The sequence below is a fragment of the Conger conger genome, chromosome 10, assembly GCF_963514075.1.
Source record: "Conger conger chromosome 10, fConCon1.1, whole genome shotgun sequence".
Taxonomy (NCBI): Eukaryota; Metazoa; Chordata; class Actinopteri; order Anguilliformes; family Congridae; genus Conger; species Conger conger.
The window spans coordinates 20,862,410-20,875,755 of record NC_083769.1 but is presented as its reverse complement, the minus strand read 5'-3'; the positions used below and the strand labels follow the sequence as shown (position 1 = coordinate 20,875,755).

The window sequence follows — 13,346 nt, the reverse complement described above, 5'->3', positions numbered from 1 at the left end:
TGATTTATGAAACTGGGGATGTGGCAGATAATTATAATGATCCAAGCATATTTATAATCTATCGTAATTTATTATTAAGTGGTTAGATCTGGTTGTGGATGCGGATTGGTCAACAAACATTCCTAGCAGTGCTGATGTTTGTGATGCATCATGGGTACACAGACTGTTCTTACATCACTGTAATGTCACTGTATTATTCCATAATATTAAGTGTACATATAGAGCGTAACTGTGCAATATGACTTCTATGATTGTAACATCACTGCTGTAGTAATATTACTGTACTACAAAATTTTTTGTGACCCATGATTTGTTCAAAACTAAAGTTTTAATTTCAGGTGATGATCAAGCGTAATCATATAATATGGAGCTGGAGAAACCGATGCTCTCCACAGGAAAAGAGGCAAAGAACCTTGATGATTTATTGCAGTCTGTCAGATCACTCCACAAGTGACCTGCACAAGTGCAGCCAGAGACACTCATGTACACTCAAATAAAGGAACCAAAGACGTGGGCAAAGAGGCGTGCCTTGGACAAAATTGGGCCTAGACTGACCTTACGAAAAGGCTGGCGCAATGTGCCAGCTCTCGTTCGCTGCAGGGACAGGACAGGATGCGCTTTTCATTTGGGGAGCTGCTGCACACTGCCAAGCACCTGGCCTCCCTTCTGTGAAGGCCGGGCTCAGATAACGCTAACCCTGTCGGCATGGCAGCAGCCCTTCACTGTATGGAGGGAGGGAGAGTGTGTGTGTGAGTGAGTGTGTGAGAGATGCAATAATATGCAGAGCAGATAATATGAAGAGCAGGTGGTCAGGTCAGCAAGGTCTTTAACCTCTACCATCTCCTTCACGCTACTGCCAAGATTGTGCCAGACAATCTTGGCAGTAGTTTGACAGCCCATTAACCAAAATTAGGTTACTTACAAATGCAATAACCCCATCTGTTTATGTGTAATGGCTGGTATGAAATGGTAGCAAGTACCAGGAAATGTGCCAATATGTGTTTCTGTGTGTGCGTGCGTGTGAAAGCAATATCTCATTTTTAACTCATAAAATGCACTGTACAGTGATTAAGACATCATTGTTATTAGAAGCACAAGCATAAAGAAGGTTCTGCTTGACTGTTTGGCCAAAGTCAGTTTTGTACAGGACACTACTTAATTACTTGAATTGAAATACTGTCCATTTCCCCATAAACTATTCCTGGCTTACATGTGTATCATTGCTGATGACATATCATAAACTTGCCGTGATTTAGGCCTTTCAGTGTACCCAAACATAATTTTTCTTTTTTTATATAATCAGCTGGGAAACCTCTATCTTTAGTTTATTTGAATGCACTATATCTATGAAGTACAGTATGCTAAAATGCCCCACCAGTACAGATGTAAGAATTGCTGTAACAACTGAAATATGCTCTAAAGGTATTGTCTTTGCTTTACTACCGTCTGATTTTGTTGGACCGTCACTCCCTACTAATAGCTACCTTCTGGGAATGGGAAGCCCAAAATTGTGACGTGAACCGTCTGAAACGGGTCTTTAGACTGCGTTCAACGTCGACCAATCCCATTTTGCCTATTGGGTAATCGAGTTTTATATTAAGTCAACGAATGTGAGCCTATAACTCGAGTTCTTGCCCAGGCATGTTAGAAAACGAGGTGTGTATCCACACGACATCCGGACTATGGCACATGCTCCTTTCTCAAGGCACATGCTGTTTCTCATGTGCATTACTGCAGATAGAGTTTGCTACAATCAGTGTCACTTATTGATTTCGTTTGGCGTATGCTACCTACATCAGTTGTTTCAGTATTAATGGTTAATTTAACAAACTTTTAGATCGTATCTCAAGACGTTTTTGCAATTACAAATTGAAGTGTATTATTGGGCATACAAACCCCGAGTTTTCATACTGTATATGAAAACAAAGTGAGATAAAATTAGCAATTCCCCATTATCACCCATTGCTGATAACGTTAAGAACGTTTGAACGTTTTCGCTAAAGAACACAGCAGAAGCGAGGACTTTCTCCGCTGTATATCTTTTAACTTGACCAAAATGTCTTCCTGGTTATTAATTTGACTATTGTCAATTTCTTTTCCCTTTTTATTTTAGCTTTTTGTGTCATCGTGCGCCTATTTATAGCACATGCCAGGCGGCTACGGCCGGCAGTATAGCCTCGTTGTTCTGGGCTATTTTTAGAACGTGGTGTGTTTGCGTCAATGGAATCCCGCGTGTGCGTCAGATACAGGCAGGTCTGACAGAGTGCTACACCATTGGCTTACAGCCGGAAAGTTCTCCGCCCCGGGAATGCCTTGTATGGCTGCTACGCCTTGACGTAACGGCACAATACGTTGACTGTATAAATGTTACCGAAGCATTTGACAAGGGAACTCCACCACTCCGCGTAAGATGTGACAGTTGTCTTAAGATATTGTGGATGTTGGTCAGTCATTTGGAATACAATTCACTGAAAATCCTGACAACAGAGGATACAGTAAGTAGGTAAGTCAATGTTCAATATCTGTTTAGCTTGCTCGTTTAACATTAAAAATGTTGAATATCTACAACGCAATGTAAGTTATTCGAGGGGGGCGTGTAGACAACTAAAGGGATTTTAGTGCCAGCTGAACAGAATATGCAAGAAGTCTTGCGTGTGATTGTCTATCGGTAGGAATATGAAACAAGGTCTTGTCGATAGTTCTTGTTGTCATAGTTTATCGCAGCCTATAAATAAACCGTAGGAACTGCAACATGTTGAATGACCGTATTTTCCCAAGTTCCGAAAGCATGTCGACATGTAGGGTACAACAGATTATTGTTGCTGTTGATGTTGCTGTTATTATTATTATTATTATTATTATTATTATTATTATTATTATTATTATTATTGTTGTTGTCGTTGTCGTTGTTGTTGGTGTTACCGTATACCGACCGCACTTTTAATGTTAACCAACTTCTTTGCAAATAAGACATTTTCTTATGTATTACAATCTGGTAAATATATTTACAAAAAGATCGACTGGGTTTGAAGCAGTCTGGTCATTCACCTGCTGTAACCTACGATGCATGTAGTAAAGCGAATTTTGAATATACATGTGCTTCCCGAAATTACTCGCTAACTAACAACTTCTGTTGTTACTATACATCCACTTCGACAGGATGTATAGTACACATAACCATTTTAGTTGGTAACAACTGTTCCAAAAGTTAGCTCAATTTCGCAATGGTCCCAATTTCGAACACGTAGCCTAATGTATACCAATACTAATACAATACAAATATAATATTTAACACCTTTTAGGAACCTAGTTGCAAACCTCCATGAGTATGTTCAGATCTCCGCTAGTGCGAAGGTTTGCTTGTGCACACGGCATTTCATTTTACAGGTGCGTATATCTGAATGGTAAAATATGACCATCTTCAGACGCATTAAGTTACAGTACAACTCGGCTCACCCAGAGCGACGAGTGTGCACCGTTCGTCAAGTTAACGCTCAAACTGGGCAAAGTCACTTGAGCACAACGAGAAAACGAAATTTTCATGCAGTGCATCAAGCGATCAGGTCAGTTTAATTGTACTGTTTACGTAAATTGTATTTTTCAACTTGTATTTCAAGTATTTGAATTTGCAGTTTGAATAATGATTTTTTGGACCTGCTGTCCAAATTTATCTCTTTGAGTAGTACAGCACAAGGAGGTTAGTGTAACTTCCTGGTTGATCAGCGCTCTGTATGGCATTACTGGCCAACGATCCTAGCCTGAAGTAACCACATTATTTATTTAATTAAACTCTTGAATTTAAATAAATAAACACACTTTCCAACGCATAACTATGCCCCTATGTGTTATTTTCTCGCACATTGTATAATTATGGCAATGGAAATCAAATTAACTAAATGTATATTGTTCAAAAAGTAAATATATTTTGACGATTAATCGTTAACTGGTAAAAAGTAGCAAGGATACACGCTTTTGTAGTAAAACGTTGATTCGTCAGCTCTTTGTTGTGATCACACCTCAAGTGGGGGAAAATACCATCTGCACTAGGATGTGCGCAGTGAAGTTCACAGGTGAAATCTTAGCTCTTTTATGTTAGCTCCTCGGTCGTAGGTCAAGGGTATTTCGAGCGTATGCGTGCGTGCATGCTGCGGTGGTAAGGACAATAAGGGCCGGTTTCACAGCCACATGTTGAGCTTAGTCCGAGACTAAATTGAGTTTTGTATGCACAATCTCCATTCAAAAGTGATTTTAGTCTAGAACTAGGCTAACTAGGCTGTTCATGAAACTGCCGCATTGAAGTCATTAAGTTGCATGCCCAGTAAAGCAAACCTATGTATATTTTGAGGGTAGGCCTCAGTACAGGAACATATTCAGCAACATTGAGTTAAACAAATTAAAGAGGGGGGTGGCAGACGACATAAGCACCGACCCAAGCTTCTCTGCACTGTTCCCTTAATTTGGCAGTCAGTCTTTCTCTGAAAACCAACCCTCTGCCCACCCCCTTGGCACCCCTTCAGTCTGTCAGTCCTCCAGGAGTTTCACAGCATGTTTATATCAGTGGGGTTTTCCAGGCATTAAGGTGCCGGTAACGTAATACCTAGTCGGCAGGCCCAACAGACAGTCCAGAGTTTCCAAGTTTGCCAGAATCACAGAGGGGGAACGGTTCTGAGACCAAGGAAAGACAAGGCGAAGCTGCCGGAGAGCTGTAGGGAGGTGTCGAAAGTGGCCTGTCTATTTGTGGGATTCCCGTGTCGCTGTTGACTGAGGATTAAGGAGGAGCAGCTGGGCTAACGTTGGCGTTTCATCTCCCGTCCTTTCTCCTGGGGGGATGGGGAGGGGGGGGCAGTCACGAGTCAAGGAGAGCAGTGCTGGAGCAACAAATCTCCTACCCTGAGAGGCCTTCGCTTAAATATCAGGACCATCAATCTAGGTTGTTGACTCTTATGTGCTTTTGGTCGCCCATTCCCAGGGTAAAAGAGAAATATTTCCGCTCATTCTTCTGTCAGGACCTATTTAGTTCCTGGAATAAGATGGCCCCAATTAAAAAATTGCCCCATGCAGCCGCAACAACGATATCACTTCCTTCAAGAGTTAGTTGATGTTGGGTTCATACATCTTGAAGTTCATGTGACTGCCATTTATGAATGGGAAAACTACATTTGTGAATGTCTTGTTTGATTTAGCTTTCTTGTTTTGCTCCCCCTTGTCCTGCAGAAATGACCTGTGTTCACAGTCAGTATGGAAGCCAGCCCTACGAGAATAACTACTACACCTCTGAGTTCCTGACTTCTGACTTGACCGCCAAGCTGGCTATGGATTTCAGCGGCCAGCGGGACCAACTGCCCACCCCTTCCCTGCCTAGCATTAACTCCCTGGTGGGTGGCTACAGCGGCGAGTTTGATGCGTACTCCTGTCAGATCGCCTCGGCGGGCCCCGCCTCCACCGGGGCCGCCGCTGTGGAAACGCAGTCGCCCTTCAAGCTGGACGACTTCCAGGTGTACGGCTGCTACCCGGGCACCTTCGCCCTCAGCTACATGGACGAGGCCCCGTCCTCCTGCGGCTCCGACTGCTACAGCAGCCCCGTGTCCGTGCCCTCGCCCTCCACGCCTGGCTACCAGGCGCAGCCCGTCTCCTCCTGGGACTCCCCGTTCGGTGCCTACTCCCCGGGGCCCGGCTGCTGGGGTGCGGAGAAGCCGGCCCAGCACCACCCCCCCTCCTTCTTCACCTTCAGCCCGGCCTCGGCCGAGCTGCTCTCCTCCCCGCACAGACCCGAGCCCTTCGGCCCGCCCCAGCAGCAGCACACGCCTCCCCTGCCCTACGGGCCCCTGGGCCTGGAGCAGGGCCCCGTGGAGGGGGCGGCTCTAATGGAGGGTGCGCTGTCGCCCAAGACCCAGAGCCCCGCAGGGAACGAGGGGCGCTGTGCAGTTTGTGGGGACAGCGCCTCCTGTCAGCACTATGGGGTGCGCACCTGCGAGGGCTGCAAGGGCTTCTTCAAGGTGAGCGACCCTGAACCCCACCCCCCATTGTAGCTCCACACTTCGCATGGTTCATGAATTCTCACTGTCCATTCACTAATTCTTTCCAAGCATATGATGAACTACCACATTAATTAATTGAACTTATCTTCTGTGTTCCACAGAGGACTGTGCAGAAAAATGCTAAGTACGTGTGCCTGGCTAACAAAGACTGCCCAGTGGACAAGCGGCGGAGGAACCGCTGCCAGTTCTGCCGCTTCCAGAAGTGTCTGACCGTGGGGATGGTGAAGGAAGGTAAACACCAAGGCTATCAAACCCAGATGAAAACATCTTTGGCTAATGAGGGAAACCGCCCTCACACACACGGTGACTTTGTTTGTGGTTATGTCGTGTTTATATCGCGCTCTCTCTCCCTTCCTTTCCCGCAGTTGTCCGGACAGACAGCCTGAAAGGCCGCAGGGGTCGCCTGCCCTCCAAGCCGAAGAGCGTGCAGGACCCCGTTTCCCAGGCCAGCCCCGTCAGCGTCATGGCTTCTCTCGTCCGGGCGCACATCGACTCCAACCCGCCCATCGGGAAGCTGGACTACTCCAAGGTGAGGGCCCGCTGAACCCTGCTGCCATGGTTACAGCAGGCTAATACAAGAACATAAGAACACGCGATGATGAGAACAGGCCATTCAGCCTATCTAGGCTCCTCTTCCTTTAATCTCAACTACTGTGCCGTAGAAGACACAAGATGATCGCGTCAGAGCAGAGTTCCCAAGTCCTATAGAGCCTTTCTGTGGCGTTCCTACAGAATGTCCGAATTCTGGAACCTTAAGAACCATCAAAGGACATTATTTTTAACTAACGGACTACAAATGTTCAAAATTAAAATTGAATCCATAAGCCTTTAAGGTGCAATATCAGAAATAGCTCTGAACTGGAATGTTCTTACCTGAGCATCCTAATGGTGTTGCTCTGAATGCGCATTTATATGCGCAGATATCTCAGAATGCAGCTCCACATCTCTCGCCACCTTCCTCGACCCCTTGCGTTTGGTGCGTGTGATGAAATGGCCGCCCCTCACCCTTTCCCTCTCCCTGCGTCCAGTACCAGGAGACAGTGGCCAGCCTGTCGGAGAAGGAGGACGCCGACGACATCAGGCAGTTCTACGGCCTGCTGACGGAGTCCATGGACGTGATCCGCAAGTGGGCCGAGAGCATCCCTGGGTTCTGCGCCTTCTGTGCCGAGGACCAAGAGCTGCTGCTGGAGTCGGCCTTCGTCGAGCTCTTCATCCTGCGGCTGGCGTACAGGTGGGTCTGCCTCTCTCTTCCTCTCTAAAGAGACAATGGCACACTCGCTCAACACCAGAGGTGGAAGCTCAGGGCTCAGAAAGTGAAATTCCTTCCGGGTGTTTCTTCCACTCATGACCTCAGCAAGCAGATTTCACTCATTCGTTCTACCCCCTGGTTGAAGAATTGTGGTAATCCAGGAATTAGAAAATCCAGGTGATTGGGACAAAATACTAGGGAGATAAAATACTTTTTAGTTTTTGAATCTGGATCTTCCACCTGCACAACACTGCTATGCCGGTTGCTATGTTGGTCCTTTTTTATTTTTGTTCCATTTTCATTGCTTTAACATGACATATAAGTTTCCTCAAACTTTGATCACCTCTCCTACTGTTCCACTCCTCGAGTTAAGGTTCCAGATTAGGGGATTTTCTGGGGTTTTCCTGAGCATTTCTGAGGCACTGCCTCATGTCAGCGCAGCCTGCTAGTGTTACCATGCTGGCCTACTTAGACATGAGCTGTGGTCAGTCTGCACCGTGCGTTTCCGTGCTGCTTAAGACAACTGAGGAGACAAACAATGAGCGAGAACCACACACCCATGGCTGATCTGGGTGATGTCTCATGCTGTATTGAAGTGAATACAGTCTTGCTACAGTCAGCCGTCTTTGCTTCTAAGTCATGCTAGCCCGGATCTAGCTTTGCTGGGAAAATGGGCAACAGGCTGTTTCAATCAGTTCAGCATTTTGCTGCTTCCTGCTGGAGGGCAACCAGAATGCAAGCACAGCACTGTAAATATCTGCCAGAGTTATATTTTACAATCTCTGATGATGTTCATGTGTCTAACTGATAAATTGTATAATTATTATTTACATGATAATTGTTAAGTACTGCAAGCTTGTTAAACAACGTTTGATCAAAGCTTTTGAAATAATGTAACCAGTCTTTAGAGATGCCGCTATGCTTTATTAAAATATCTAATATGCACAAAGGTAAATACCGAACACGCTACAAGCCCAGAGCACAGAGAAATATGCACTCTGCTAAATGGCCAGGGGAGACTGATGTTTCCAATGAAATCAAACAACGTCTTCCTCAGAGTCAACAACATCTAATATGCACACCCACGTCTTGCCTGGTCAGACGCGTTACACGATATATAAAACCACCCTGCCCCTCACACACGCGTAGTCTCTAGACAGTGTGTGCGTATTCCATTTCTTCCTCTTACCCACTTCTGTCCTCCTCGAGACCCAATTTTAACAATAGCCCTCTTGTTCTCCCATCCTTCCCCCTCTCTGCTGCCCCCTGCAGGTCGAGCCCGGAGAAGGACAAGCTGGTCTTCTGCAACGGCGTGGTGCTGCACCGGATGCAGTGCATCCGCGGCTTTGGCGACTGGATCGACTCCATCATGGACTTCTCCCAGAGCCTACACCGCATGAACCTGGACGTCTCCTCCTTCTCCTGCCTGTCCGCCCTCGTCATCATCACAGGTGCGTCCCCCGACCCGTGATTTATGTCCGCAATTATCCGCCTGGCAGGTTCACTTATCCTGAACGACTTTTACAAGCCGCGCATAATGATTTCTGGCACAGCGAACATGGATACCACTCAATATTCACCCGAGCGGGCCATGTGCCATTTCTGAAGGGCACGGAAGCAGCTGTATCTCAACATCCTGCAGAACTGGAAACTTACGTATTTAACATTTGCAATTACTACGTGTATTATATTACACGTATTACTAAATGTAATGTGTCCTGTAAACTCTTTTTATATGCTGTGTGAATTGCACTGCTGTTCCTCTCACCAGTTTTCTCTTGAAAGAGAGTTTAATCTCAGAGATAATCTCAAAAGTATCAGTAAAACCCCTATTGTTGACTGAGGATATGAAATAAATGAGTGATGTCACTGGACAGGAAAGGCCCTCCGTCAGTGCCTGTGTAAATACATGCAAATCTGGAGTAAATATACGTAAAACGGAGCTTGTTTGCGGCTCACCGAACTACGCACCTGACATGCTAGTTTGTACTAGTTCCTAAATGTGGGCTAATATTGACGCTCATAGTCACATGACCGTGTGAGTGGAAGGCAGCACCCCTGCTGGGGGCGTTAGAGAGAGAAAATGGAGAAGTCACAGAGCTTTCATTTCCTCTCCAGATCGGCATGGCCTGAAGGAGCCCAAGCGGGTGGAGGAGTTCCAGAACCGGCTGATCGCCTGCCTGAGGGACCACGTGACCGGCAGCACGGTGGACGGGGCGCGGCCCAGCTACCTGTCCCGCCTGCTCGGGAAGCTTCCGGAACTGCGCACCCTCTGCACCCAGGGCCTGCAACGCATCTTCTACCTGAAGCTGGAGGACCTGGTGCCACCGCCCCCGATCGTGGACAAAATCTTCATGGATACCCTGCCCTTCTGAGGGACGGGACAGGGGGAGGAGGCGGTCTGTCATGGTGCTGGGGCTGAGGGGGTGAGGTGGGGCGGCCAGAGACTGTAGAAGACGTAAATGCACTGAACGCTTTTTGTTCTTCAAAGTTGGAAAACATATCAGGTTCCTAACTGCCTTTGGGACTCCCACAGCCTTTCTTGCCTGGTCCCATCTCATTGGACAGCACTGAGTGCCAGGAGAGGCACAAAGCTGCCTGATGCAGCCTGTCCACACGAAACCACTTTCAGGAGGACTGGAGCTCTCTTTCTTTCGCTCTCTGTTGCAAATATTGGATTATTTGGATTATTAGCGAAAGGAGGGAGAAGAAATGGTGCAGTGCGTTTCTGTAATACCATGTGCATTTTGTTTGTTTGCATATTTCTGCGTGTTTTTATGGCTTCGACTGTGCAAACCCCTGTAACCATCGGTATGGACTAAGGGATTTTTTAGGGGGATGGGGGTGGGCTGGAACGGCAATGGGCTGGAACTCGGACATGTGGCACACGCACATCGCTAAGGGTCTGAGAGGACCATCCCAAAATACAAACAGTACCAGAGCACAAAACTGTTCAACTTAAACAGGGTTTCTTTCCATCAACTGGGAGATCCTGCTCCTTTTTCGTGTGGAGCTTGTTTTCGACATGAACTACATATATACTGAACGTGCTTTCAATGAAAACCTATGTCATACTGATGACGGGAGAGGCCTTGGACCAAAAAGAGGATGCAGGTTCAGAGGGAAGGTTTCTAACTCTTAATGCCTGTGGGGTTATCAGCATTAGAAGTAAAGCCTTATCAACCCCCCAACACAAAATTAGCCTACATTTCAGTTAGAGAAAACCCCGGGTGGCCTGGATGATTCCGGCTCATCCCGTGTATCTTTGTACAGTGCCTTAAGAGTCTTGAATGTTGTTCAATGAAAGAACTGATGGTGAAATGCACGACAACAGCACTTAGTTTCAGCCAATGGCTGAGTGTAAACTGTCACGTGTCCTGATTTCTCAAGTCCCCCACCAGAACTGTGGATGGTTCTCTCATTCAGTCACCTAGATATACTGAGAGAAAGACAGTGGAGGGAAAAACTACTGTTAACCTTACAAGTGTTGCCTTACATACCCTTCTTATGGAGAATATTTACACTTGTTTGTTTCGTGACAAAATGTGACAGGAACACGTGCAGCTATGAGCACTTTGTACAGCATTTTTAACAGCTTTTATGAATATTATAACATGTTTTCTATGTATGTTTACTATGTGTGTGCAAAACAGGCATTTATTTGTATGTAGGCTAAACAGGTAGATATACTTTATATTTTGCTGCCCTTCTGACAAAACCTAAGTGAATTTGGGGAATGTTTATTACGCATTTTTGTATTTTCTCATAAATGAACAGAAAATGAAACAGCCGCTGATTGCATTGAAATCTGGACTGTGGTACAAATTTTATTTTGTCGTTGAGCGTTGCTTTTGAGATGCTGGGTTTTGTCATGATGTGTGACAGCTTTTAAGTTTAATGGTTATGTGGTACACACAAAAGATAAATATATTTACACAAAAATTTAATATTAAAAACCATAAATGTTTTTGCGGTGTTGCCTCCATATTCTATGTCTCCATAAACCTGTGGCATAGCCTCAGTAACTAATTTAATTTAGGCTTTAGGCTTGCAGTGTTCTGCTTTATAACTCCACTTATGAAAATACTGTCTTGAATATGCAAAACAATGTAGGCAAAAATGTAAATTTATTTTGCATACATCAACATTTTCTTAATTATAAACTGCTTGAAGTGTGCTAAATCTGAGGGTGAATTGCAGATCTACAGTATGAAAGATCTATGAAGTCTATCCAAAGTGGCTACATTGTACATTACACACTCATTGTTCTGACAAATGAAAGTCATGTTTGAATTTTTTTCAAGTGATAATCAAAAAATAATATTTTCATCAGAATAGGGTCAAAGATATGTAGTGGCCTAAAACCTATCCAAAACCTCTCAGAAAATGAATAAAATGCTTTTTGGTCATTGAAAGCATATACAAATTATGATTATTTATAGAAAAGATTATTATGTAATCTGGAGGAGGGACAACATTTTAGAAATTTGACCAGTTCCAACAAATCCAAGGGAAATTTTACATTCATCTAGCACATATCAGCACAGGGTACGCTAACAATGCTCTCATATGAACAGCTAGCTAGTAGCCCTCAATAATATGTTTGCGATTATTAGCAAAGGCTAACAGTGTTTATTAAGACCAATGTGAATGTAACAATTCCAAAATTATGTCTTCCACACACAACATGAATAGTTCAAATGACAGTATACGCAGTAATACGTACATCTTTGCCATGTTCCTATGTGTCCTTTCTAGACTTCATACGTCATCCCGCTCTCCAAATCCATGTCAATAAGGCGAGCAATTCATTTACCAAATGAAAATTACTCCTCAAATGTATTTATTAAATTCAATATTATTTGTGTAGCGCTTTTCACAAAAGACACAAGCACACTTTACAGAATAACACAGAAGGGAATAAAGCAAATAATCACTCAAATAGCATATGAGGTAAATGACTCCCTTATGGGGAGAAAAACCCTCAACCAGTGGCAAGAAAAAACTCCCCAATGGGAAGAAATCTCAGGAGGAACCTGGCTATAAGGGCATGCCATCCAATATATATTGCATATTGCAAATTACTGCGTAACTTATGTTTGGGTGCACACACCTCAGTCCATCAAAGTGACATAAAATCACACATGCCATACATTGTTGGAAAGCTTTTACTGTCCTCTACTGGAAAAACACACAAGTTTAAGTGTCTTAAAACAGCTTTAAAAGTGGCTATGGCTAATATAAATGCCCACCCCTGCTTTCTCTTTGCATGTTTTTCACTGATTATTCAAGACAATAGATGACCACTGAATATTCAAAGGGACATCTCTACACGTAATTGTATAGAATAGTAAGAATGTATATTTATTCCATATTTAGTTGCAGATATTGAGAGTAGTCATATTGATGTGGTGTGATTACACAATAATTCCTCTTGTTTATTTTGCTATTCCGTGAGCAAAGTTTTTCACCACTTGTATTGGAATACCTTTGGGCTATTTTTGGCTTTATCTTGTTCCTACGATGGAATACAAATTTTTGGTGGTGAAATAGCTGTATGTATCCTGTCCATTTGTCCAATGTGTCACGCTAGCTGCAAATGAGATTGGGCAGGGGGTGCTTGTTGACTGGCTGAATAATGCAGCAATGGTAGTTGGAAAGCTATTAGTTAGTCTGCTATATAGGGAACTAGTGGACCATTTAAGACGCAGCCTTGATGAAAAAACACTTGCACTCATTGTAATCTGGCATAAATCTTGAGATGAATTGCAGTCGCCCATTTACACAAGCAAGTGCAGAACTTCTACAGCCATCCTTGCATCGCTGCCCCCAAGTGTACACAGTGGCGTTTTGCTACAGGGCCCGATCATTTTACGTGTCATTTGATAAATCGCACCCCCATAATTTTCATAATAAACACTAGGGTGGGGGGTAATGTTGATTTCCCTGTTAGGAGAAAAGGAATAAAAATAAAGCTTTATTTGGCTTCGGGCTAATCCTGGTGACTTGTGGCACAAGGTGTCAACATTGGCAGGGTGTGCCGTTAGACACAGCGGTGC

General features: G+C 44.5%; 1 protein-coding gene across 1 annotated transcript; it reads left to right on the top strand.

The window, feature by feature from the left end:
• Positions 1 to 2,364: 2,364 nt before the first annotated feature.
• nr4a1 (nuclear receptor subfamily 4, group A, member 1) lies at positions 2,365 to 11,254 on the top strand. Its single transcript, XM_061257439.1, has 7 exons — positions 2,365 to 2,503; positions 5,215 to 5,996; positions 6,140 to 6,269; positions 6,404 to 6,567; positions 7,067 to 7,269; positions 8,560 to 8,738; positions 9,406 to 11,254. Exons 2-7 carry the CDS (start codon positions 5,217 to 5,219, stop codon positions 9,660 to 9,662), a joined length of 1,713 nt encoding a protein of 570 aa, XP_061113423.1. The 5' UTR covers positions 2,365 to 2,503; positions 5,215 to 5,216; the 3' UTR covers positions 9,663 to 11,254.
• Positions 11,255 to 13,346: the final 2,092 nt, after the last annotated feature.